At 39.1% G+C, this 27825-nt stretch overlaps 1 protein-coding gene across 2 annotated transcripts in view; it reads right to left on the bottom strand.

Annotated features, from left to right (window-relative positions):
- Window positions 1–247: 247 nt before the first annotated feature.
- Window positions 248–27825, bottom strand: part of ZNF385B (zinc finger protein 385B) — a gene marked incomplete at both ends in the record, with an annotated part of 320011 nt that continues 292433 nt past the window's right edge. For both annotated transcript variants that reach the window (XM_080689946.1, XM_080689947.1), the window contains 4 exons: window positions 248–466; window positions 3329–3430; window positions 3974–4152; window positions 5577–5828. In XM_080689946.1, coding sequence (XP_080546072.1) covers window positions 248–466; window positions 3329–3430; window positions 3974–4152; window positions 5577–5828 — 752 coding nt within the window. The remainder of the gene's footprint in view (window positions 467–3328; window positions 3431–3973; window positions 4153–5576; window positions 5829–27825) is intronic.

Raw genomic sequence — 27825 nt, 5'->3', positions numbered from 1 at the left:
GGAGTAGGGAGGGAAGAGGAAGATAAAGCCTATGCTGCTCAGGTTCCTAGCTCGCAGGAGCGGGCCATTAAAGCACTCTTAAATCTAGTGACTTGGTTTTCTTTGGAGCTGGGGCTCGAGGTGGTGGCTGCACTTTGTGGGTAGGTGGGGTACTTACTGCAACACAAAACGCTCAAGTTGCTTAAATCTGTTTGGCTTGGCTTCTCAACTCTCCTACTGGCCCAGGTTGCCTTGGGGCTTGCAGACCTTAGTAGGGGGCAAACAGGATAGAGGCGGGCGTGGCACGGATGGGCCCATGCCCCGGCCTCAGGAGAGCTGGCGGGATGGCCTGAGCCTGGAAGAGGGAGGCCGAGGGCCTGGGCGGCAGCGACAGTGCAGAGGACACCGCCGCGGCCGCTGCCAAGGGTGAGGACAGGAAGGCTGGTGCCAAAGGCTTCATCATATCTTTCTGGAATGCGAGTTTTGCCTAATGGAAGAAGAAAAACAAGAGTGGGCTAAGGATGTTGTTTCTGAAGAAGACCACCGCTGACACATTTTCATTAGTTAAACGCCAATATTAAGAAGTCTTAAGCCGGGTGTGGGTACAATTTGTAATACCAGTCCTTGGGAGACTGAGACAGGAGGATTGCAGGTTCGAGGCCAGCCTCAGCAACTTGGTGAGGCCCTCCACAACTTAGTTAGACTCCGTTTCAAAATAAAAACAAAATAAGCCGGGCGTGGTGGCGCACGCTTGTAATCCCCGCTCTTGGGAGGCGGAGACAGGAGGATCATGCAGGTTCGAAGCCAGCCGCCCGCGCGCTGGCTTAGGAGACCCTGTTTCCAAAAAAAAAAAAAAAAAAAAATGTTAAAATAGGTCTGGGAGTGTAGCCCGGAGGTAGAAGGGCGGAACCCCAGTACCACCAAAATAAATAAATAAATAAATAAAAATAAATAAATAAATAAAAACAAAATAAAATAAAATAGGGCTGGGGTGGGTAGCTCAGAGGTATACAGCCCCTGGATTCAATCCCAGTCCAAGAAAAGAAAAGTCTTAAACCTCCAACACCAAAAATAAAAGTCTTTAAAAATCTACTTTCAGAAGTTAAGAAATGAGCCAGGCACAGTGGGATATGACTGAAATCCCAGCACCTGGGAGGCTGAGACAAGAGGATAACAGATTCAAGGCCCATGCTTAGTAACTTAACTATTTCAAAATAAAAAAATAAAAACCGCTGGGGTGTAGCTCTGTGGTAGAACCTTCTGGGTTAAATCCTCAGTACCACACACATACACACAAAAATCAAGAACTGATTGTTTTCACAAAGCTGGTTTCAAAGGCTCCTGGCATAACTTGACTTTGAATGATTTCCAGGACAGCTTATATTTGGTCTTTGATCCTGGGTGGGGGGCACAGGAAACCTCTGAACCTACACCAAAGTGCTCGGCAGGAGCAACAACATTCCCAGAAGGCAATGAACAGCAATTCAAAATTTACCCTTTTTTTTTTTTTTTTTGTAATGGGGCATTTTTTGTACAGAGGCATTTTTACCTCTGACTACACCCTCAACCCTTTTTATTTTTTATTTTGAAACAGGGTCTTGCTAAGTTGCTGAGGCTGGTCTCAAACCTGCGATCCTCCTTGTTCACCCTCCCAGGTTCTGAGGTTTTAGGTATGAACCACTGTGCGTGGCTCACACTTGTATTAAATCATCATGTGGCCACAAGAGGTTTTTGTCTTTGTCTGATTGTTTTGAGAAGCCTGACTCTGCACTTATCTAATATAAATTGCACTGAGGTGAGTAACTAGGGTTCAGGACATTAGGAATCCATAAAGAATCAAGAAAACAAACTTAATTTATACCTTCCACTGGCCACTTAATGAGTGTTCCCTGAAAAATAACAGGTAAATTTAATATTTGTTGCTGGGAATGACTGTTACTGGGCCAGAAACTTTCTCTGTGTAAAAGAATCCCAGGGTAGAGTCTTCCTGAGCAGTAAACAATCAATTCTTAATGTCTGTCTGTCTGTCCCTCTCTCTCTTTCTCTTTCTCTCTCTCTCTCTCTCTCTCTCTCTCTCTCTCTCTCTCTCTCTCTCTCTCTCTCTCGTAATCAAGAGGAGCTGTGCAAGCTGGATTTGCTTAATGTAGGTACCACCTGCTTGCAGCATGGGCCAGAAGCTTTGGTGAAGCTGGAAGATAATCTTAGTGTCGCCTCCAGCTGGCCAATCCCAGCCTAATCTCAGACTTAACATGGCACTGGGCTGAGCTCCAGGGAGAGTGAAAATCCATCCATCTGGGTATTTATATGACACCCATTGCTGGAGACCCTAGGTAATTTTGCAAAGAAACTGAAAACTAGTATCTATGTAGAGAAGGTAAGACAGGCTGATTAGCAACATGCTTGCTGGTGTGGAAAGAGCAAAACAAACCCGACTTTCTCCCTTGTGGGGGTCAGTACTAGTACTGAACCTGGGAGCATTTTTACATGTGATTTATAGCCCCAGCCCTTTTTATTTTGAAACAGGGTCTCATTAAATTGCTGAAGGTGTCACTAAATTACGGATGCTGACCTTGAACCTGCAATCCTCTTCCTCCTGTCTCAGTCTCCCAAATACTAAGATTACAGGTGTGTACCACTGTGCCTTCAGCAAACGCTGCTTTCTTGAAGGCACAATACACACACACACACACACACACACACACACACACACACACACTCCAAACAGGAGGCTTTTAAGTGAAATGGATGGATTTTTTTTTATTAAAGCAACCCGTGTTCCTCTAAAACACTGCAAGATGTCTTGGGTACCACCTTTGTTTTTCTTTATATACTAAACAAGGTAGTCTCCTGACAAGGTCTTGATAAAGAGTAAGGCTTTTGTTGTACTGGGGATGGAATTCAGGGGCACTGGGCCACTGAATTTCATCCCCAGCTCGCTCGCTCTATCTATCTATCTATCTATCTATCTATCTATCTATCTATCTATCTATCTATCACCTATCTATCTATCTATCTATCTATCTATCTATCTATCTATCATATTTTGGAGACAGGGTCTCACTAAGTTGCTCAGGCTGTCCTCCAACTTGCAAGGCTTCTGCCTCAACCTCTGAGTAGCTGGGATGACAGGGTCATTGACTCAGCAGTCAATTCTGAAATTGATGTCTGTGAGGGATTAGTTAAGTTCACAACTTTTAGGTGGGGGAGGTACTTGAGTGGTAGAACACATGTGTTAGGCCCTGAGTTCAATCCCCAGCATGGCCAAATACATTCCCAACCTTCCCATGACACCTCAGTCTCCCCAGCAAGGCCGCCCACCCAAGCAGGTGAGCAGGCGAGGTAAACTTACTGCTAAGATGCTGGGGCTCCGCTGGAGCTTGTTGTAAGGGCTGTATTTCGGCTTCAGTGGTTTCCCTGCAACTCGATCTTTATGCCTTCGGCTAGAAATGTGCTGAAAAATGTTTGATGCATTAGCTGAATCCATGTAAACTATATTTCCTAGAAGAAACTTCTGGTTTCTCCACTCCCGGCTCTAGGTTCATCGCTCCAGGATGGTTTGGGTAAAACCTTGACTGTCTCATTTAAGACTTGCTCCCCTGGGATTATAATGTCTCTGTCCTCCTGTCCTCTTGAGACAGTAAAAGTCAGCAGACTTTTTCTGGTGTTACCACAGTTACTGACTAGTCTGTCTTCCTAACTAGATCTTGGGCCTGGGGAGACAGGCTTTACCCCTCACTTGCCCAGGCTCTTGCTGGACTGACTGTAAGCTCCAGGTGGCCGTGCTGCCCCTACAGCTCTAACACCTGGCCTGGAGCCTGACACAGGGCAGTAGGAGGTGCTGGGTGTTGGGTACTGACTCTCTCTTCCATATAGCACCCATATGTGCTGCATTTTTTTATGCAATATATAAAAATTAGTGAATTAACTCTGAGCAAGGTGAGAACCAGTCTATACACGGGAAAAGAACCGTGTATAATGATCCAGGATACACTACCTGTTTGAGTTGAATTTCTGAGTTAACATGAACATCGCAGATTTCACAATGAAATGTCTTGTTCTGTAGTCCTGATCCCTTACTGCCATTCTGCATCTTTAATCTTGACCCAGGTCTAGGATAGGACTTAATTGGACCAGCTCCATTACGAGCCTCAACCATGGTCTTGTGTTTAGAGCCTAAAACAGAGACAGAGAGAGGGAAATGTCAAATAGCTGTTTAAGGATCATGGGAAACTCTTTTTTTTCTCATCCTTCAGAAGATTGTCTTCAGGCTGAGGTTCCTAGTGCTTTATTATTATCATTTTAAAATTTCCCTTCCTTCCTTCCCTTCTTTCCTTTTTTTGTGGTACTGGGGGGGTTGAACCCAGGGGCATTCTACTTCTGAGCATACTCCCAGCATTATTTTTTTTATTTTTTATTTTTTGGTGGTACTGGGGTTCCTGGAAGCCCTTCTATCTCCAGGCTACACTCCCAGACCTATTTTTACATTTTTTTAAAAAATTGGAAACAGGGTCTCCTTAGCCAGCAAGCGCGGCTAGCTTCGAACCTGCGTGATCCTCCTGTCTCTGCCTCCCAAGCACAGGGATTACAAGCGTGCGACACCACGCCCGGCTTATTTTATTTTTCATTTTGGAAAAAGGTCCCACTAAGTGGCTAAGGGTCTCGCTAACTTACTGAGATTGGTGTCAAACCTGTGATCCTTTTGTCTCAGCAACCTGAGTTACTGGGATTGTAGGTGTGCACCACCATGCCCAACTTTTATGATCATTTTTTAATGCTGATTATATAAATTTAATACAATTTCATTGTAAAAATAGGAAAACATGAGGGCATAAAATTAAATATGGAAAATGTAGACAAGCTTAAGAAAATAGAGATTATTTACATAGATTTTCACCACTTGAAGGTAACCACTAGTTACCAGGGTTTTTTTTTTTTGTATACTTACAAATGCTTATTTTCAAAATTGGGACTGTACTAATTAAATATCCTAAAAATTTCAAATATCAAATTATGTACATTGTTTCTTTTCTATTTTGTGGTACTGGGAACTGAAACCAAGAGCAATCTACTTCCCAGCTATACCTCCAGACCTTTCCATTTTTTTTTATTTGAAACAGGGTCTCACTAAGTTGCTGGGGGTCTTGCTAATTCCTGAGGCTGGCCTCAAACCTGCGCTCCTCTTGTCTCAGGCTCCGAAGTACTGGGAACCCCCCCCCCAGCTCATGCACATACTTTATTATTATTATTATTATTATTATTATTATTATTATTATTTTTGGTGGTACTAGGGGTGGAACCCAAAGGCTTTCTACCTCCGGGCTATACTCCCAGACCTTTTTTATATTTTATTTGGAAACAGGGTCTCACTAAGTTGCTGAGAGCCTCACTAAGTAGCTGAGGCTGGCTTCGAACCTGTGCGATCCTCCTGTCCTAGCCTCCCAAGCGCAGGGATGACACCTTTTCAAATCCACACCTTTGGATCCAATAGTGTGGAGATCAGCACCCTCGCTGTCTGAGCACTTTGGGTGTGGATAAGATGTTGGGGAAAGCTGGCTTTTCTTATACACATTATTTAAATTCCAAAGAGAGCTGCTCACCTGTGTTGTGTGCCTCCAGCTGTGACAGGGAGTTCACAGCCACTTTGCATAGTGAACAGTACAGTAATTTTTTGGCTTTTTCTTCTTCTGATTCAGAAACAGACCCTGGAGCTCCATTTGTGCTCTTGGAGGGAGAAGTGGCTGCTCCAGGTGGCAGGGGCGTTGAGCCAGATTTGAGGAGAAATGCGCCACCTTCAGAGCCTGAAGGCTGACCGGAGCTGGAACTGCTGGCTTTCAACTTCCCTTTATCTTCTAAGAGAGACACAGTTTTATTAAAGCCTCTTATATCATCCAACCATAGAAAAAGTCACCTTTAATAAATTAAAAATAGAAATTTGATCCCTATATCAAGTAGAAAATTCTATTTATAGGGTTGATTTTTGCTTGTTTTGGGGGGATATACTGAGGATTGACCCAGTGGTACTACCTCTGAGCTATACCCTCAGTTTGTTGAATTTGAAACAGAGTTTCACTAAGTTGCTGAGTGTCTCACTAAATTGCAGAGATTGGCTTTGAACCTGTGAGCCTCCTGTTTCAGCCTCCCAAATATTAGGATTATAGGCATGCACCACCATGCCCAGCTTCGATATAGATTTTACTCTAGCATAGATTAGTTCAGAAATCCTGATTTCAACAGAATTCCATGCCATCTATTTTCATATTTGGCCACCCAAGGACCATGATGACTGCTGGGCACAGTGGCACATATCTATAATCTCAATGATTTGGGAGCCTGAGGCAGGAAGAGTATAGTTTAAGGTCAACCAGAACAACTTAACCAGACTCTAGCAAAAACAACAACAACAAAAAAATAGTGATGACTTAGGAAGAAATGACTGTGCTAAAGCAGGTAATTTTTGTCTGATATTCAAAAGTTGTAAGTTACGCTCCAGGGAAGTCTTTAATATATAACAAAATCAGCTACCCTCCAGTAAGATTACATGATATGATGGTAACATGAAAGAAGTCATTTAGACAATGCTAGTTTCATTTGAGTACTCATGTTTTAACTATGACATGAATATAAAGTTAAAATTTAATTTTTATACCAAATTAAAATTTTTACTTTGGGTTGTGGAGAATAGGAAAGGGAAGAAATGTGATTAATTTTAGTTATGACTAGTTATATTTTTGTTGCTCCTTGGCAATGCAATTTATCTAAAATCCAACAGACAAGGGTCTTATATATTATGCATATTAATTACTGCCACTCCAAGAAAAAGTTTTAAATAATGACAATACCCACAAGACAATATGAATACTAGTCAAACCATTTAACTACATCTTGGCATTTTGATCACGAAGCTACTAAATGCTTTTAATCCTCAAAGCCCATGTGCAGGCTCTGAGGGGTCAGATGACTTTTAACAGAATCTAACTCATAGACCTTCATCTGCTATTCAAGACAGGCCCTGTTCAGTGGCTCCTTTGGGAGAGAAACTGGAGCTTTGTAGGCTCCAGGAAGAGCTGGTACACCTAGAAAATGTCTACAGATATGCTGATTAACTTTGATTAAAAGAAAAAGAGAATTTAAACTGAAAATATATTTGTTAATTGCCCTAGCTAATTTAGAACTATATCCAGTGGCCTGGATGATCAAGAGGGAAGGCACGACTAGGGAATCATAACATTTATGTTTTTCTGTTACAAGTTTCTGCATATGAGCAAACCAAAGCTTTCAGGACTCATAAAAAATGCTGGGAGATCATATTTCTACTAAAATATTCTTTAAAAGCATCACTGATTGCCATGTGTGGTGTGCAGGCCTCTAAACCCAGTGCTTGGGAAACTAAGATGGGAGGATTGGAGGTTCAAAGCCAGTCACCCAGAAAGACTCTGCTTCAAAACAAAACAAAATAAAACAAAACAAAACAAAAAGAAAGAAAAGGGCTGCTTAGAAAACAAAACAAAACAAAAAATGAAAGGTGTAGCTTAAGAGGTAGAATACCCCAGGTTCGGTTCAGTCATCAGTTACGCCCCCCAAAAAATCCTCATTGACTGGGAGTCAGCAGTCAATTCCCAGTCTTTAACCTGAGTTGAATCCATCATCCATCCATCCATCCATCCATCCATCCATCCATCCATCCATCCATCCAGTGATGTATATCAAGACTAGACATAGTAACAGGGTGCCATAAAGTTATTCCAGATGGGAGTGTTGTTTAGAATAAATAATGCTGAGATATTTTTCTTATCCCTGAATTCCACGTTCTTTTTCAGCAAGTATATTAAAACTTCAGGATGATATAAAGTATGATGGAAAAGGTCTTAGACTTTTATTAAGCTGACCTCAATAGTATGAGAAAAGGAAATAAAATCATTCTTCCTAATTGGTAATAGTCAGTAAATTAGACTGGAGACTATTTTAGGCCTGAAACTCTTTCATCTGTAAGGATCCCTCAGATTGAATTTGCAATCTTATAGAACTCATAAAGCAGCAAAGTAATTCAGTAATCTTCATATTTTCCCCATTGGAATTACTCAGTTTCTTGTGACAGAAACTTAAGTTATTGCACACCAAAACCTTTCCTTGCTTCAAGCATTTTATTTGATATTTCATATCAATTTGACCTGAAAGAATCTGACCTATTTCAGCCATTTGCTCATGCAACCTCTCATATTACTCTTTTACTCTTTCTTATGTCAATATCCCCCAATACCTCTATAACTTACAAAGTACTATTATTTACATTATCTTGTTATATTAATATATCTTATACCTATTTAAAAAGTAAATAAAAATTAAAAAAATAAATTTTTGAAATAGGTATGGCTGACAATGATTTTTCTAATCTCTAAGATGAAGAAACTGAAGTTCACCAAAATTAAATAATGTTCTACACATGAGCAGGTGGTATAAATAAGCATGATGTTTTCTTTAACTGATCACTGCACGGTGACTAATCTTCTTACACAGGGAGAAGGGGTTTAATATATCCTTAATATTATAAAAGCACACAGCAGTCATCCTAAATGGAAAATAACTATTGTTTTATAATTGCAATTCATTGTTGTTATTAAGTACTGGGGATCAAACCCCATTCAACCTCTGAGCTATACCCTCAGCTCTTTTTATTGTTTGTTTGTTTGTTTGTTTGTTTATTTGTACTGGGGGTGGAACCCAGGGGCTTTCTACCTCCGGGCTATACTCCCAGACCTATTTTATATTTGATTTGGAAACAGGGTCTCACTAAGTCGCTGAGAGCCTCACTAAGTAGGTGAGGCTGGCTTCAAACCCATGCGATCCTCCTGTCTCAAACTCCTGAATGCTGGGATTACACGCATGTGCCACCACACCCAGCTTTATTGTTTATTTAAAAACAGAGTCTCTATAATTGCTAAGCCTGGCCTCAAGCTGGTGATCTTCCTGCCTCAGCCTCCCAAATACTGAGATTATAGAGACATACCACTGTGGCCAATTTGTAGTTTAGTTTTAAACCACAGTTGCCTTCAATGAAATTACCTATGCTATTCAACAATCATTTGACTCAAGTTATATTGAGAAGATACATAAAATCATATTTTTCTCTCTTTCTTTAAGAAGAAAGATGGGTGTGATGGTACACATGTGTATTTCCAGTACTTGGGAGACTGAGACAGTATTGCAGGTTTGAAACCAGCTTCAGGTATTTAGTGAGGGTCTTAGCAACTTAGTGATACCTTGTTTTCAAATTTAAAAAATAATATGACAGGGCTGGAGGCTTGGCTCAGAGGTAGAATGTTTCTAGGTTCAATTCCCAGGATGCACACATAGGCACACATCCACACAGAAGAAGAAATTAGAGATTTCCTTTTTATATCTCTTTTTAAAAGAGGTATATTATTCATTAACAATTGCATGTTAACATTATGATAATTGTTGACAACGTGCTAGACAATGACGAGAATAGTAATAAACTAGGTACAGACTTTAAGAAAGTTACTGTTTAGCAGGAGATGTGTCCGTTAGAAACCTCTAATTTATGACAGAAACTAGCAAGAGGCATGAAAGCAGAGAGCAGAAAATGATTTCCTTTGCTTGGGAAGGAAAAAAAAAACACTTTTCATTAAGGAAGTGGCATTTTGTAGGTTTTGAAGGTCAGATGAAGATAAGTATAGACTAGAAGTGGAAAAATGCAGGAAGTGAATGGTTAGAAGCAGAAACAGGAGGGGTGTGCTTAAGGTTAGAAATAAATATCAGGGGGTTTGGGTTCACACCTGATAGCTGAGCACAGAATTGGCTACAGGTAGAGAGGGAAATGTTACCATTTAGGTCAGTTGGGCCATAAGGCAGAGAATTTCATATTCGAAGCACAGGCTGGACATAGTGGTACCTGCCTGTAATCCCAGTACTTGGAAGGCTGAGACAGGAGGATCGCAGGTTTAAGACCAGTCTTGGCAACTTAGCAAGACCCTGTTTCAAAATAAGAAATAAAATATGGTTGAGGGTGTGGCTTAGCGGTAGAGTGCTGCTGGGTTTAGTCCCCAGTAACACACACCACACCACCACCACCAAGGACAAACATTTTCCTTTAAAGATATATTGAGGATAGTGTGATTAACATTTCCATGATCTAAAATGTAGATAAATTCTTTGATTTTCACCAATAAGCTAGAGTCTTAATCTTTGAGAGTATTAAGGACAGTTTTTGATTTTGGAAATGTATAAATAAAAGGCTTCAAAGTATTCAGGGAATTCTATTATTGAATTGATACCAACTAGTTAATAAAACAGATCCTAAAATCAGGAAAGTCACTGACATGTTTATACATTTAAGTGGTAGCATTCTGAAGGCGTAAATTACAAACTCAAAGCCTACTCATATTATTTCCCCTCTTAGTGGCTTGATATTTTAATCAAAATTCAGCATGTTATTTCTGCATTCGTACAGCATTCCTATTTTGTGTATCTGAAAGTTTAATTAATGTACTGTTTACTTCTGTTTCTTTTAATAAAGATGCATGTCATCTGGAACTTCTAGTTAATATGAATTCCATTTCCAAGTATTCCCTCACCTAATGTTAATTAGCAGGCCTTCTGACTGTCTTAATTATTTCCTGCTTACTCAAACACCTTTTTTGTTTTAAGGTTTTTATCCTACAAGACTTTGAAGCAAAATTTGCTTAACTACATCAGAATTTCCCTTTGTAACAAAAGTCCATAATATATCCAAGTGAATGTATTCCTTTAAAGTAGCATCCTTCTCTTTGGGAGGTTCCCCAATGAGTCATTTATTTTCCAAATCTTGAGACATTTTCAAACACTTCTTTTTGGGATTGTTTTCATATCCAGTTGATAAACTATGTGAAGAAAACTAGTCTTTAATATCTGTCATTTTTTTTGTACTTCAAAAACTTTACTCAAGTCAATCTATATTATCATCAAACTTAGCACTGTATATAACTCTGTAAACAGTATCTCAGAGGACTAATGTACTAGCACAGAAGTTATAAAGGATATGCCAGAAGTCCCAAAAGCAGTTTTATGAAATGATTGATCCTGTTAGCAAGGTGTGGTGGTACACACCAGTAATCCCAGGACTTGGAAGGCCGAGACAGGAGGATGGCAGGTTCAAGACCAGCCTCAGCAAGTTAATGAGACCCTCAGCAACTTAGCAAGAACTGTTTCATATGAAAAAATAAAATATAACTAGGGTGCGCCTTGGAGCTAGAATGACTCTAGGTTTAAGCCCTAGTACTATTTTTAAAAAAAGAAAAAGAAACTGATCCTATTGGTAGATGTGAGTCTTGTCCATATATAGGTTTTACTTCAAAAACAATCAAAATAACATTCTTATCTAAAAGGTAGGCCTTATATTTTGAATGAGAACTTTAGAAGCTATATCAAAATTTTTATTCTACTGACAAAGTTTACTCTTTAATTTACTTTTATTAATGTAATAAGTGTTCTTTTTATCATTTTTTTTGTAGTGGGAAATGAACTCAGGGGCATTCTCCAAGCTATACCCTTATCCCTATTTTATTCTTTAGTTAGAAACAGGGATTCACTACGCTGTGGAGGGCCTCACAAGTTGCTGAGGCTAGCTGCGAACCTGATATCCTCCTGTCTCAGCCTCCCAAGTACTTGGATTATAAGTGTGCACCACCACGCCTGGCTTTTTAATCAGGTTTTAATAGTTTAATATCATGCATATTTTATACAATAAATTTATCTTCACTATAAGTATTTAGAAAATAAAGTCAGATAAAAATTTTTTAAAAATTAAAATTATGCATATTTACAAAACCTGTCATTATCTCATTAATTTTCATGTTCTAGTGTCACTGAAATTGCCAATACCTATAATTTTAATAGAAATTTATATTTATAGAGTACATAGATTTTATTTAAGTTTAATGTGTGTGTGTGTGTGTGTGTGTGTGTGTGTGTGTGTGTGTGTGTTACTGAGGAATGAACCCAGGGCCTCTCACATATTAAGCAAGTATTCTACCTCTGAGTTACAGCTTCAGCCCTTTAAATGTTTTTAATTTGTTTTGTGTTCCTGAACTGGGGATCAATCTCAGGGCCTCATGCACACTAGGCAATTGCTCTACCACTGAACTACATCCTCAGCTCAGTAAATAAATGTTAATACATTGTTACATATGTATACACTTGTGTAAACAGAACACAAATCAACGTGTAGAATGTTCCCACTTCCAAAGAAGGCTCACTTGAACCCTTAATCAGTTGATAATCCCTAAAGATACCACCATTCTCAACTCTATCAACTCTGATGGGTTTTAACTATTTTAGAACTGCATATAAATGAAATCACACCAAATATATTCTTTTTTGTGTTTAGATTCTGTCACACAAAATTATGTCTATGAGATTGATCCAGGTATTAGATATAGAAGTCCTCTTTTCATTACTTGGTAATATTGCATTGCGTGGCTATGCCATAATTTATCTATTTTGCTACTGATGAATATTTGAAATGATTTCAGATTTTGGCTATTTTGACTAATGCTACCATTAACATTCTTATATATGTTCTTTGATAGACACAAATACTCATTTGTGTTAAGTATGCATACATAGTAGAATCAGTGGGCCACAAGATACTCATATCTATTTTTAGTACATTTTGGAAAGAGTTTTCCAAAAGGATTATACTAATTTATATTCCTATCAGCAATGTATGAGAATTTCAATTGTTCTACATCCTCTCTAGCACATTGTATTAGTATCCTTTTGATTTTAGGCATCTAACTGAGGTGTGATAGTGTTTTATTGTAATTTTAATTTGTATTTCCCTAATGACTGATGATATTGAGGATCTTTGTAAATATTGAGGATCTTTGTAGACTTTTATTAGCAAATTATATATTTCCTTTTTCTTTTTTTTTTTTGTAGTACTGGGGTTCCTGAAAGCCCTTCTACCTCCGGGCTACACTCCCAGACCTATTTTTACATTTTTATTTGGAAACAGGGTCTCCTAAGCCAGCGCGTGCGGCTGGCTTCGAACCTGCGTGATCCTCCTGTCTCTGCCTCCCAAGCGCGGGGATTACAAGCGTGCGCTATCACGCCCGGCTTATATTTTCTTTTGTAAAGTGTTTATTCAAATATTTTGCCTATATTTTTGACACTGGATTTCCAGCTTTTAAATTTATTTATTTATAGGGAATCTTTATGCATATAGTCTGAGAAGGCATCTTTTATTAGATACATATATCACAAGCCATCTCCTAGGTTGATCAGGTGCACTTTTTACTCTGTAAGTGTTGTTGATAATCCTGGTGATTTAAAAGAGGAAAAAAAAATGTCAAATGTGGTGGTGTGCACTTGTAATCCCAGTACTTGGGAAGCTGAGACAGGAGAATTACAGGTTTGAGGCCATCCTAAGCAACTTAATGGGAACTCGTTTCTGAATAAAAAATAAAAAAAGGACTGGGGTAGTAGCTCAGAGCCAGAATGCCCCTGGGTTCAGTACCCAGCAATACAAAAACAAAATCAAACATAAAACAACAACCAAGAGTTAAACAGGTTAAGTTCTTGCCTATAGACATCCAGCTCATCAGTGCTAGAACATGAGTTAGAGCAGGGGGCTCTTGCCACTCTGGGTTTTGAGAAAGCTGGCCCTGGGAATGCCTGGTCTTGGGAGTGCCCGGTCTTGGGAATGCCCAGTCTTGGGAATGCCCTCTTGAACACCTGATGCTGCTGAATGCAGGTGAGTGGATGGCAGCGTCTTTGTGCGCTGAAGCTCTGTGATGCCATGGAGAGCAGACTACATCGTGGCCGAAACTGGCAGAAGATCAGGGATAACATCTGCTTTCTGAATACTATTTCTTTAAAGTTTGTGTAGGAAACCAGAACATGCCACATCTAAATATGTCTTTTTGGCATAAGGATTATTTTGAGGAGCAGCAGTCATAGCAGAAGCTCTGAAAACACAGTAAAAATTACCATTTTGTAAGGGAAGTTTACATCTATAAAGGAAACCTCCACTTATAAGGGTGTCTCCCTCCCTGGACCAGGGGAAGGATGAGTCTAAATCTCTAGAGATGCTTACCAGGACAGAAGGCACAGATTTCAATCTGCCTAACAAACCTCACCCTTCATTACTGTGTTTTTCCTGGACACTTGCCTGTAACTGGCCTAGTGTCTTTATTTGTTCCAGATGAATTTGATACTTAAGCCTGGATTTCAAAGCTACATCTTAGAATTTTTAATTTTCATTTCTCAGAGTCTCTTTCATGCATACATGAAATATACATGTTAATAGACTTATGTTTGTTTTTCTCTTGTTAATCTGTATTTCGTTACAGGGATCAATTCCAACTAAAAACTCAGGAGAGAAAGTTATTTTTTCTCTTTTTTGGTTGCAATTTAGCATGTGAACTAGAAATGCAAGTGACAGCAACCTTTAAAAATGTATTTTGGCATGGCATGGTGGCAAACACCTGTAATCCTTGTATTTGGGAGGCTGAGAAAGGATGATCCTAAGTTCCAAGCTGGATTCAGCAATGTAGTGAGGCCCTAAGCAACTTAGAAAGGCCCTCTTTCAAAATAAAATATAAATAAAATAGGGTTGGGGATGTAGCTCAGAGGTAGAATGTCCCTAAGTTCAATCTCCAGTGCCCCCCATCCCATAAAGTAAATAAATATTTAGCAAAATTTGGCTTAGACATTGTTTTATTTCCTGAGGTTTTACTTCTTGACTAATTTCTCAAGATTAACAGACACCTTAAAGGAAGTCTCAGTTTCCCAAATATTTCTTTACATTATTGTTTTTGATAACATATGTCTTGATCTATCAAATCATATAAATTAAAACTACTAAGAGCCAGGAGTGGTGATACACATCTGGAATTCTAGCACTTAGGAGGCTGAGATAGGAAGATCACAGGTTCAAGGCCAGCCCCCACAATTTAGCAAGACCCTGTTTCAAAACTAAAAAAAAAAAGGGGTTGGGGATAAAGCTTGGAAGTAGAATGTCCTTGTGTTCAATCCCCAGTGTCAAAAATAAATAAAACCACTAAGAATTTTCTTCCTCTGAGAAACAGCAAATTACAGTAAGAAAGGGGGTAATCAAATATCTATGAGAAGGCTTGGTAGGTGTGTACAGTGGCATGACCCCAAGGAAACAATCATCCAACAAGCTCCTTCTCTTCTCTTCTCTTCTCTTCTCTTCTCTTCTCTTCTCTTCTCTTCTCTTCTCTTCTCTTCTCTTTTCTTTTCTTTTGTGGTACTGGGGATGGAACCTAGGGGCATTTGACCTCTGAGCTACATCCCCAGCCCTAGTTTTTTTTTTAATTTTTATTGGTGCATTATATTCATACATCATATTGGGGTAAAAAACTTGTGTGTACAGACATGTACACATCACTGATTTAACCCCTACCCAATTCCTACCCCATTCCCTCCCCGTCCCTCCCTCCCTTGCTCAGCTTAGTGGTTGACTTTGATATGTTTAAGTACATTGTGTGTTTTAGAGATTTTCCTCTTCCCCCCTCCTTTCTCCTCCTTTAAGTTGTCTTGTTTGCTCCTCCATAGGATTTCCTTTTTCATCTAGTTTTTAGTCTTTTCTTTTTTTGAAAAAGGGTCTCACTGAGTTGCGAAGGGCCTTACTAAATAGCTGAGGCTGTCCACGAACCTCCATGATCCTCTGATCTCCGCCTCCTGAATGCTGGGATTGCAAGTATGTGCCACCACGCCCGGCTCCAACAAGCTTTTAATGAGCACCTATTGGTTATTTTACACCGTACTAGCCACTAAAATTTGAGGTGAAAAGACCACATCTTTGACTCAATGGATCTAATCAGGTGTGTGTATGTGTGTGCCTATTGTTGGGGCTCAGAAAACAATACTCCAAAGTATGATGCTTTGGCATGCTAAGCACTTTTTAATAAAAAAATATTGGAAGGCCTTAGAAGCTGCCTCAAAACCAAAGTTCCCTTATCTGACTGAGGAAACTTTTCAAAAGGTTTGCAACTGTCTTAAGCCTCTTCCCTAGAAATCACATCAAATGTTTGGAAAGAAAATTAACCACCAGAGAAGAGACTAAGAACCATAGACAGACCTTTTTGCCTATTCTTCTGACTGCAACTTCAAGAGACTACCTAGATTAGCATGATAAGAGAATCTTCTTGGCTGTGAGGTTCCCCCACCTTACTCCCAGTCACCTGTGGGAGCTGCCCATCACCACAGATGAGAGAAGTGGTGTTTTAGGCCACTGTTTTTCAGGCTCATCTTTCTTCTCCTAAAATTCACTTACTACCTCTCTAAAACTGCCTACAGCCCCCATCTTTCTCTCCTTGTATAAAGAGGATATTTAAGCTCCAACTTTTTTTAAGTTTCATATTTTGTATGGTTCCTGTGAATATGTGCACATTAAATATACTTATATGGTTTTTTCTCTTCTTAATCTGTCTCTTGTTAACTTCAGCAAGACATGATCAAGGACCAGATGACATACAGTCTGGTAGAGCATGGGATAAATCTGGGTGTCATCTAAGTATGATTACTGAGCAGGGGAGGGAGTGGATCTGATTCATGGTACTATTATGGTCATTTTGACTGCTGGGTGGAGAATACACAGTGATGGCATAAATACAGGGAGATCAGTTAGAAGATGCCAGTGGTTGTCCACAAGACGGCTAATAGCTGTTGGATGAAGGTAGTAGTGATAGATAACTGAGCCCTAGTTTTGTAACAGGGCCATTCCTTTGGGAATTCCCTTTTTGTTATTCTAGAAGATTGTTTTCCTTCCTTAATTCTTTTACAAAGTTTCAATATCTCCCTTTTCCCCAGCATTCTAAGTTCTAAAGAGAAGTTCTACCTAAGTGGTTAAGCTATTAACTATTAGCTGAGGTGCAGTGGCACATGCCTGTCATACTTGGGAGGCTGAGACAGGAGGAATGCAGGTCAGAATCCAACCTCAGCAACTTGTTGAGACCTTGTTTCAAAATAACAAATAATAAAGGCTGGATGTGATGCTCAGAAGGAGAATTACCCTGGTTTCCATTCTCAATACCAAGAAAAGAGGGAGAGGGAAATTGCTAAGTAAACTTTCTTTAGATTCACTAAGCCAGAATATCTGATGACCTTTGTAATATGTCTTCTTAGTCTTTAGTTCTATGCATCAATGAACACTAAGAATTTAAATTGTTATAAAGTTTAACTGGTAGAAAAGTAGTATGTCTATATAAAAAAGAACTCTAGGAGCTTGCCCTCAGGGGTTGAGGTCCATCCTAATTTAAGGAGCAGAAAGGAGGACCCACATATCCTTGATGAGGAAAACCCAGCCTAGCTTTCCCACCCTGGTCCTCCTTTCCCTCCCTAGAAAAGTCCTTTTTATCCCTGAGTGCCCCAAGATGGAGCTTTTAGGATGATAACCCCTCCATCTTTTTCAGGGCTGGCCCTTGAATAAAACGGACTCCTTCTTACCAACTCTTGTCTCCCAAATATTAGCCTTTGAGTAGTGAGCAGCATGGACCTTAGTCTGGTAACAGTTTTAGGACACAGTTTCAGGTAGAATCAAATAGAGTTACTGACTGGTTATATGTGAGATATCCAGAGGGAGGAAGGATCTGAGGATCACAATGGTTTGGCCATGATGGGATAATGATGGGTAGTACCACTTCCTATGATTAGAGATAATGATAATTAGGTTACTAACCTCAGTTTCTGGTCTATTAGCTAGGAACTCTTGACTATTCCTAGTTCTTTCCCTGAGTTATTAATCTCAAGAAAGTGATTTAAGTGACTGGCACCTTAATCCTCATATATGTAAAATTCCTTCCTTCCTTCCTTCCTTCCTTCCTTCCTTCCTTCCTTTCTTCTTTCCTTCCTTCCACTAGAGATGGAACCCAGGGCAAGTTATACCCCAGCCCTTTTTATTTTCTTGTTTTGCAACAAGGTCTCACTAGGTTTCTGACAGTCTCACTAAATGGCTAAGGCTGGTCTCTAACCTGGGATCCTTCTGTCTCACCCTCCCAAGTATTGGGATAACAGGTGTGTTCCACCAGGCCTGGCTATATATCACCATTTTCTTTATGGCTTTTAGAACCAAGGAGATTGCAAATATACAGTGAGGGCTTTAAGCAGAATATACAATGAAAAGTTACTAGTTGTGAAGCACAGGCATAGCTGACTTGTACAATGAGGCCGTGGTCATGGATTCTGTTCCACATGCAGGCTCCGTAGTTTTAAACACATGCCATGCCACTATTGCTGAAAAAAAAATTACTTTCCAAGCAAATTACCATAACTGGACTACTGCAGCTCACCACTCTAGGCTTTTAATTATAAAGGAGCAATATTTTTTCATCCACTTTACATATTTTTATCATTATGATTTTTTTCAGTACTGAGGATGGAATCCAGGGGCATGCTACCTCTGAGCAACACTTCCAGCCTTATTTTTTATTCTTAATTTTGAAACAAGATCTCACTAAGTAGCTGAAGCTGTTTGTGAACCTATGATCCTCCTGTTTCAACCTCCCAAATACTGGGATTACAAGCATGTGCCACCACACCCCGCTATTATTATGATTTTAAAAGACTAAAATTTTAGATATTCATATGCTTATTTTGCTTTTAGTGAAAATGTGACAGGTTCTCAGCTTGTTGTAGAGTCACTTATCATTTGTCAAAACATGTCTGAAAAACCACGAGCCTTGCTCATTGATCTCCAAGATGTCTTTCCAAGACCAGCCTTCCAGAACAGCAGAGAGCCACAAAGCTTGAGAGACGTACTTGGGACACTGAGGCCGCAATCTTAATGGAATCACACTTTCTGTTTTCTGAGGTCACTGAAGGATACCGCTCGTCAACGTAGGCAAGTAACTTTCTCTTTTTATTCTTAACATTTCGCCAAAAAAGAATTCAACAACAGAGGTATGCACCGAAAGCACACCTAGTCATATTCTTTCCTGTATTCAAAAGCACCTTGAGCATCGTCTCATCATTATCCCAAAAAACAAAGCCACGTTCATCTAACTATTTAACACTCATTAAGCCAAGTTAGCTCACTCTGATAAGGAATTCTGAAGTCATTCTCTTCTGTGTTATCATTCCACCTTCTGAATAATAAGAAATTAATGGCTGTCAGTCAGAGTGCCTACTTCCTTGTGCAGTCTTGTGAGAAATGAAGTTGAAAAGCCCATGGGGCTCTACGCCAGACAAAAGAGCCCACTGCAAGCCTGTGTATGGAAATTGATGTGTTGCAGAAGACTTCTTAAGCTTCGACCTCATTTGTCTCCTCCTTATCTACACATTTGACACAATACACGGGACAGAAACAACCAACTGATGACAGATATTTTAAAGCTTAAACTAGAATTCCATTAAGATAGTTAATGGATTTGCAAAACACAAAGTGCCCAAGCTGTAAGATGAATAAGCCAATTCGTAACCTCAGAGTTCTTTGCAAAAGAAAATGTAATAAGAGATGTACAGATGCCAGGGCATCATCTCTAAATTGTTGGAAGCACAAAGAAAAGGTATTCACTTGTAGCCCAACACCGCACCTGCCAAAAGGAGTGGTAAGAAAAGGCCAGAACTACAGATTGTGGGCAGATAGAGCAGTAGGCTTGCTTCACTTTATTTATTAGATGTTTTCCTGGAATATTATGCACAGAAAGATCTCAGAAGACTTAGTTGCACTCTGAAGGCACCATTTTAAAGACCTTTTGAAAACCGAACTATGTGTATGGGGGATGGAAGGGTTATTGAGGATTAAACCCAGGGGTGCTTTACAAATAAGCTATCTCATTAGCCCTTTTAATTTTGTACTTGTTAAGTTGCTGAGGCTGGCCCAGAACTTGTGAATCTCTTGCCTCAGCTCCTAAGTAGCTGGGATTACAGGTGTACACCACTACACCCTGTGAAAGCAGAGCTTTCTCGGCATTTCAATAATTGTATGCAATTTATTATTAAATTCTATAATCTTTTACATTAGATTTGCTTAAATTAGGAATATAGATTAGTGAACATAAATTAATGAAATGTTCTATATCTTGAGAACATCTCACTAAAACAGATGAGGAAAAGTAATACATACAGGGGATATGTACATTAGTCAGCTTTTTCATGGAAGCTTCTAAAGTTTGCTATTAGCACTCCAACCTCTCGGCAGTAAATGTTTGGCTCCTATCCTTGGAGAAATAGAAAGCTGGGAAAGTTCACCCTGGATGTCATAGATGTCTTCCATCTATATAAGAAAAAGGTGTATATTTCCACTTGGGCTTTCTAGCCTGTAGATCTCATCTCTCTTTCCTATAGCTTAAACTGCTTTCTTTCTACTGGGTTCTTTCTATCTACAGAATCATGAGACCATCATATTCCAAAAGTCATTCCCTGACGCGATTCACTTCTGGGCTTCCTTCCACCTTTCCCAGCTACCTTCTCTCTGGTGTTGTACCGAAAATGGTCACATGAAGTGGTTCACTCTCTCTGCCTGCCTGCTGGCCTCCTCTCCTTCCTTTCTCCTTTTTGTGGTACTGGGATTGAACCCAGGGGCATTCTGCCTCTGAGCTATACCCCAGCCTATTTTATTTTTATTTTGAAACAGGGTCTCCCTAGGTTAATAAGAGCTCATTATGTTGCCGAGGCTGTCTTTGAACCTGCAATCCTCTTGTCTCAGCCTCTCATGTACTGGAATTACAGGCATGCATCACCACACTGGGCTTGAAGAGGACCTTTCTAAAGTTCCTCATTTGTTATTATCCTAGTGAAGCCAGTGATCTCTCTGCAGTCTCCTCTTGGAGTAGGACAAATTCCTTCTTGAAACTTTTCCCTCTTGATGTCCACAATAGCCCCCCCCTCATTGGTAACACTTCCTGGACTGGTTTCTTTCGCTCTTAACAACAGCTTATTCTCAGCCTTTCACTGTCTCCTGTTCTTCTACCTGCCCTAAGTGTTGACATTCCTCAAGGTCACCCTCTGTCCTCCTCTTGAGCATTGTATAATCTAATTTATACGGGTAACTTTGTCTACCACATTAACATAGACTTCCAAATTCAAAAGTGACATCTCTTCCTTTTTCACAGGTTCAGGACCCTTTTCGTTCCATAGTCTCTAATTTATCAATTTCTAGATGTTTCATGGATTTTCAAACTCAGCCTGCCTGATACCACGTTGCTTGAGCTATTCACATACAGATCCTCTCCAGCAGTTCCTGTATCAATGAATATGTTACAACTGTCAGCAATGACTCTTGAGTTCTTCTCTATTTTTAACATTTCATTAACAGCTAAGGTTTGTTTGTTTGTTTACTTATTTATTTTTGCATTACTGGGATGTAACCCAGGGGCATTCTATCTCTGAGCTATACCCCTAGCCCTTGTTTTTATTCTTTCTTTTTTGAAACAGGGTCTCAATGAGTTGCAAAGGGCTTCACTAAGTAGTAGCTGAGGCTGTCCATGGACCGCAATCCTCCTGTCTCGGCCTCCCAAATGCTGGAATTAGAAGCACGTGCCTCCATGCCTGGCTACAGGTAAAGTTTATTGATACTATTTTCTAAATATCTTTCCTATCAGTTTTATTACTCTTTTGTCCAACAATCATCATCTAAGCAACATCTACATGCTACTTCACTTCATACCTGCATTTATTACCTCTAAATTTTAAACTTTCTTACTGATCTTACTTGTGTGTGTGTGTGTGTGTGTGTGTGTGTGTGTGTGTGTGTGTGTGTGTGTGTTGGGGGGTCCGGGGGTTTGAACCCAGGGCCTCACTCAGTCTAGGTAAGTGCTCTATCATTGAGCCAAGCCTTGTAGTCTTCCAGACATCTCCTCTCCTTCTGTATTCTATAATTTTATAGTCCTCTTCATTAATTTTTATTATTTATTTGCACTTAAAAATTATGACCAGAATAGATAAATTATTGAGGCCCAGAACCATGTCTTAATTTATCCTTATAGGCAGTAAGTCTATACAAAGGAATGTCCAATGAGAGACATTGCTAACCTCCTAAGTAAAAATACAAGAATTGATTGCTAGTAACCTAATCATAACTAGTGAAACAAATATACATAGGAGAGATAAGTGCACTCACTGAATCTCAGTTGATTTATTGATTACTTAAAATATCTTTATTATTGTTGCCTAGGTAATATAGTTACAATAAATTACAATATTTAATAATGTCAGTTGAATTTGAGATATTTTCTCTTTAGAATGGATCTCTTTGAGATCTACTAAGGCAGAACCATAACAAATATATTCCTTCTTGCCAGGTCCAATATTTTGATGTTTTTAAAAAAATGAAAAAATCTATGGATTTCATTATCTCCTTTATTAGGATTCCTAAAAAAAATAAAGTTACATATCAATAAGCAATGTACTACTGATAAAGTTACAGATAAAGCTTGTACCTGGGCCAGAAAAATCTAAAGCACATACAAAAACCAAGTATTGCCAAAGTATAGTGGTCCTCTCTGCAACTAAACCGGTATCCTATTTTCTGGCAACGTTTCTCATAGAACACTAGATGTTCTGTTTGGATATTCATTAGAGATTTCTAGCCCAAAAACCCATTCTGCAATGCTCTATGCAGTCAATATTAAATTATATCATACTACATTCCTAAGTTTTCAATCATGACATGGTTGATGTGTTTATGCTATAATGCTGAATAAATTCTAAATACTGTTTGCTGTGCCATTACTCAGTTTCCCTCATTCCTTTAGGTATCAGATGTCCATCACTGAAAGTCTCATTATGAAGGCATTGGGTCTTCATGATAGTGCCACTTACAAGCCACTCAAATCCTCAAGGCACAGAACTTCACAGTACATGGCACAAGACTGACCCAGTACACTAAGAGTCCTTTAGCCATACATTTAGGTGTATCCAACTAGATACCTCATCAGAGCGGATCTAATTTCAAGTGTTCCCAAGGATTACCCAGAATGCAGTAGTAGAGGATGACTTTTCACACAACACCTCCCACTTGGCTGACTCATTAGTCAGAAAAAAATGTCTAATCTGTTTCCCACTCCAGGGTGAGTTGCTGGACTAACTTTGAAAAATGAGTGCTCAACATGGCTAATGTCATTTTGCAGACATGGAAAACAAAACAGAATACTTATTTTTCTAAGCCCCCAAAACACCAAGTAGTCAAGGCAAATATGGGAATTAAAGGTAGTTTAAAAAATTCTCTAGAGCACTAAACTATTACACCAATCTGATGCTCTCAGGCCCCTGACATCCAATGCCATTTCACCACGTCTCCAACTAAATTCCAAAAACCTTTCTCTTCAAGCATCGTTGATCACTGTGGAGCTTACTAATTCCTAATTAACTATGTTTATGTCTGATATTTGTGTCTTGGCCTTTAGACTAATTCTAAAAAGCAGAGAAAATTGTCTATAAATTAACACGAGTCTTCAGTGAATCAGAATCAGTATGTCCTTAAAAAAAACAGTGGCAACAAAACCTATTCATTTTAAGTAACTCAGAACTCACACAAGTGAGGCCACTAGTTTTGTAAGTTCACAACTGGCCCACCCTGTGCTGTAGTTATCTTCTGGTACTTCTCTGACAGGCTGTAAGCCTGACTTGGGATGCTGCTGCTATCTCCAGCTGAAAGCCTCCCCTCTGGCCAATGGGCTTCACCTTGCAGAGTATTTGTGAGTCCCTGCTCTCCTTGTCTGAGCCCTGCAGGCCAATGGCTCCCACTTTCCCCTGTATCAGTTTGTTGAGGAGCAGAGGATGCCAGTCCCATGCACAGCTAAAGCAGCAGCAGCACCAGCTACCTCCCAGCTGAAGCCGCAGCCTGAACCCTGTATCAGTGAACCGCCACGGCTGTTAGTGAACTTGTCAGTTTTCTTGAGTGAGTGTGAAAGAGGGCTTGTTTGCTAGTCTGAATCTAATGAATAGCTTTCTCCTATTTTGTATGGTTTTCCAGCCATTTAACTTGTACAATAGAGAAATCATATTTCAACTTCTTTCAGTTGAAAAATTGCCCCTTTTCTGATTTGTCACCAACAGATGTGAAAGTTATTTCTGAGGCAGCTTTATTATTGAAAATAGAATAAGTAACTCATGTCACTCAAATCAAGTTCCTCAGGGAGTCAGTCCAGTAGACATTCAAAGGCCAGAAATAATAAAACTAATTTTCTAGGTAGAATGAGAAACAGAGTCTTTTTCTTTTAAGTGAATGGCTCTATTTCGGAGGACACGTAGAGTTATAAGGCACAAGTAGAATTTTGAATTCAGCTCTCCAAACTTCTTTCTAGGTACAGAGATCGCAGGTTGAGCATTGAGGATGGGGTCAGCCTGGGAGCTACTGGGGAAACTGAGTCTTTCTTCATCTAGTCAAGGCAGAAAAACTACTGCTAGGAAACAAGCTTATTGCCTCAGCTGCTCTAGGCAGATAGGTACCAGGCTCACACTCTATGAATCTAACTAGACACTGCCTGCTCCAAGGAGAATGGGCAGAACTAGGATTAAGAATTCAGGCATAAGAAAGCTACCAATACTTAAAAAAATATATTGCTAAAAGCACATCATGTTCCTTCCTTTCCTTTCCTTCTCCTTCCCTCCCTTCTTCCCTCCGTTCCTTTTCCTTCCTTCCTTCCTTCCTTCCTTCCTTCCTTCCTTCCTTCCTGGATTAAATCAGGGCATCATGCCTTCTAGGCAAGCACTATTCTCAATATATTCAAAAATTAAAATACTTAGAAATAAAGTTAACTAAAGAGGCAAAAAGTCTCTATGATGAAAACTAAAATAAAACACTAAAGAAAGAAATTAAAGATCTTAAAAGATAAAAAGGCCTTCTATGTTCTTTAGTAGGCAGAATAAATATAATCAAAATTTCTATTCTACCAAAAGCAATCTACAGATTCAATGCAATCCCTATTAAACTACTCATGTCTGATTTAGAGAAATCTATCCTAAAATTCATAAAAAAAAGACCCAGAATAGCCAAAGCAATTTTCAGCAATAAGAACCATGCCCGAGGCATCATAATTTCTGGTTTCAAATTATACTACAGAGCTATAGTAATAAAAACAGCATGGTATTAGCACAAAACCAGACACATAGGCCAGTGGAACAGAATGGAAGATTAAAAAACAAATCCTCATATTTATAGCCAGTTAATTTTTTATAAAGGTGCCAAAAGCATGTGCTAGAGAAAAGAAAGCCTCTTCAAAAATAGTGTTGAAAAATATAGTTATCTGAAGAATGGAATTAAACCCTAACCTCTCACCCTACACAACTATAAACTCAAGATGGATCAAAGGCCTAGAAATTAGACCAAAACATTGTAGTTACTAGAAGAGGGCATAAGATTAACACTTTACCATATAGGTACTGGTGGAAGCTTCCTCAATAAGATCTTGAAAACGCATAAAATTTGCTGGTGCATACTTGTAATCCTAGTACTTAGGATGCTAAGACTGAAGGATGGCGGGTTCAAGGAAAGCCTCAGCAATTTAGTGAGGCTCTCAGAAGCCCAGTGAGACCCTGTTTTCAAAATAAGAAATAAAATCAGTCTGAGGATGTAGCTCAGAGGTAGAATGCCTCTGGGTTCAATTATCAGTAACACACACACACACACACACACACACACACACACACAAAAGCTCAGGAAATTAAGATGAGAAATAATAAATAGGGTGACATTACATTAAAAAACTTCTGTGCAGCATGGGAAATCATCAAGAGTCTAGAGAGCCCACAGAATGGGAGAAGATCTTTGTCAGCTCTGATAAAGGACGACTATCTATACAAAGAGCTTAAAAAACTATCCACACATACATATACACATGTATACATACACTTTTACATTTCTAATCTACCTTTTTTTCTAAATTCAATCTGCTGCTTTATCAAGTTGACAAATCTACCTTTGTATTTAAGACTTTAGAGATTCTAGGGGGAAGTGCTGACCATAAAAATCATCTTTAATTTAAAAGACCTAAGATTCCAGAGAGTGTGTCCAAGGTTTCTTATCATGCTATAGTTCAGATCTGGAATATCTAGCCTACGTGTCCAAGGGTTGATCTCCAGCTTGGTGCAACTGGGAAGTGGTGGGACCTTTAAAGGGCGGGCCTGGTGGGAGGTCTTCGAGTTATTAGGGGTATGCCCTTGAAGCGGATAACAGTACCTCAGCTCCTTTTTCTTCTTTTCTTTCCCTCCCAGGCTAGGAGATGCGCAGCTGTGTTTTACTGCGGGCTCCCTGCCATAGTGTGGTGTCTTGCTACAGGCCCCAAAACAAGAGCCAATTGACTGTGTACTGAAGCCACCAAACTGAGAGCCAAATTAACATTTCTCTTTATACATTGCTTACCTCTAGTTTTTGTTATATATGAAAAGCTAACACGGGGATGTTATTCTATGGTGACTTAGGACTGAGACTGTGACCGTAGCAGAATTGAGCAAGACAAGGGAATGATATCATGCTGCAAACCGCGAGCCTCACAGGCGCAATGCAGAATAAATGGCGAGGAGTTTCTTTGCATCCTGCCCATGCCCATGATATGTAAACCTCACCAGGACATTAGAAGTGATCACAGCATAGCATATAAGTGTGTGTGGGGGGGCAATTCTGTCGAACTAAAAATTAGCTTTAAATCTGGAGTGTATGAACTTCCAACGGTCCCATGAATTCAAGGCATTCATGAACTTGGATGGCATATATATATATATATATATATATATATATATATATATATATATGTTCATTCTTCATTTTCATTTATCTGAAATTGAAATTAGCAGTACCTGCAACTTTACCACCAAAGAAATCAGATAGTCTTATCAAACATCACAGTTGTCATAGAATTGTGGGATACTGTGTATGCTAGTCACTACTTCAAAATTATAGTAAATGTTAGGTTCATGGCTAGTTCTTATTTAGCATATATTTGCTATATTATGGTATCATAAAATTGATAGCTGTATTTCAACAGAACTGGGTTTTTTTTTGTAAAACTATAATTTCCATATTATGGATTTAAGAACATCATTCTAAGAATACATTTCACTGGGTGGTGACAGGAATTCATAGAACAAGAAGAGGTTAAGAACCTCTGTGTTTATGCCCATCAACCTTCATTCCTGTCTTTACCCATCATTTCAACCATTCTTAGCAACATCCTAAATTCCTTTCCTGGCTCCCCAGTGTTCTTTCATTACCTCAGATATTTAAATGGCAGCAGTCTTTCACATCTTAAGTCCTATGAAGTCCTGGTACCTGTGATAATAAGCTCTGTCTAGTCTCCCCTGCTTTCCCCACCAGGCCAGGATCAAGCTTGTTGTCACTTGTTCAGGATTCATTCATCAAGAGAACATGCTCTCAGGAGGGCAAGCCCAACTCTGTCTAATTCACTGCCATATACCCAGTGCTTCACATGATGCTGGGTCCAGTGGGGATTCAATAAATATATAAAAAAGCAGAAATGAATAAAACATTTTATAATTTCTGAGTCAATATAAAACATCTTATACACTACTCACTATTTCCATGTTGTACTTTTGTTTATTTAGTGCTGTATAGTAAAATTAGCTTTTGAAAATAATTCCTTTAGTACTGATCATTTTGCTTCCATTTTTCACTAATACAAATAATACTATAGTGGGTATCTTCATGAATAGCATTTTATTTTTCTTGCCTTGATTTTATAATTATTCCCTGGTATTAAATCCAGGAAGAGAAATTAACTGGCCTAATGCAATGAACTTTTTTTAAAGTTCTTAATTTATTCTAGAGGTTTCCTTCCAAAGGATTCTTTCAATTTAAAATGCAACAAATAGTGTAAGTAGAACAGTTGCTAATGATTTTTAAAAGTATAGTACTTAAATTTTTTACTA

This window comes from Muscardinus avellanarius (assembly GCF_963383645.1).
Source record: "Muscardinus avellanarius genome assembly, chromosome: 2".
NCBI lineage: Eukaryota > Metazoa > Chordata > Mammalia > Rodentia > Gliridae > Muscardinus > Muscardinus avellanarius.
This window is presented reverse-complemented; position numbering and strand designations above follow the sequence as displayed.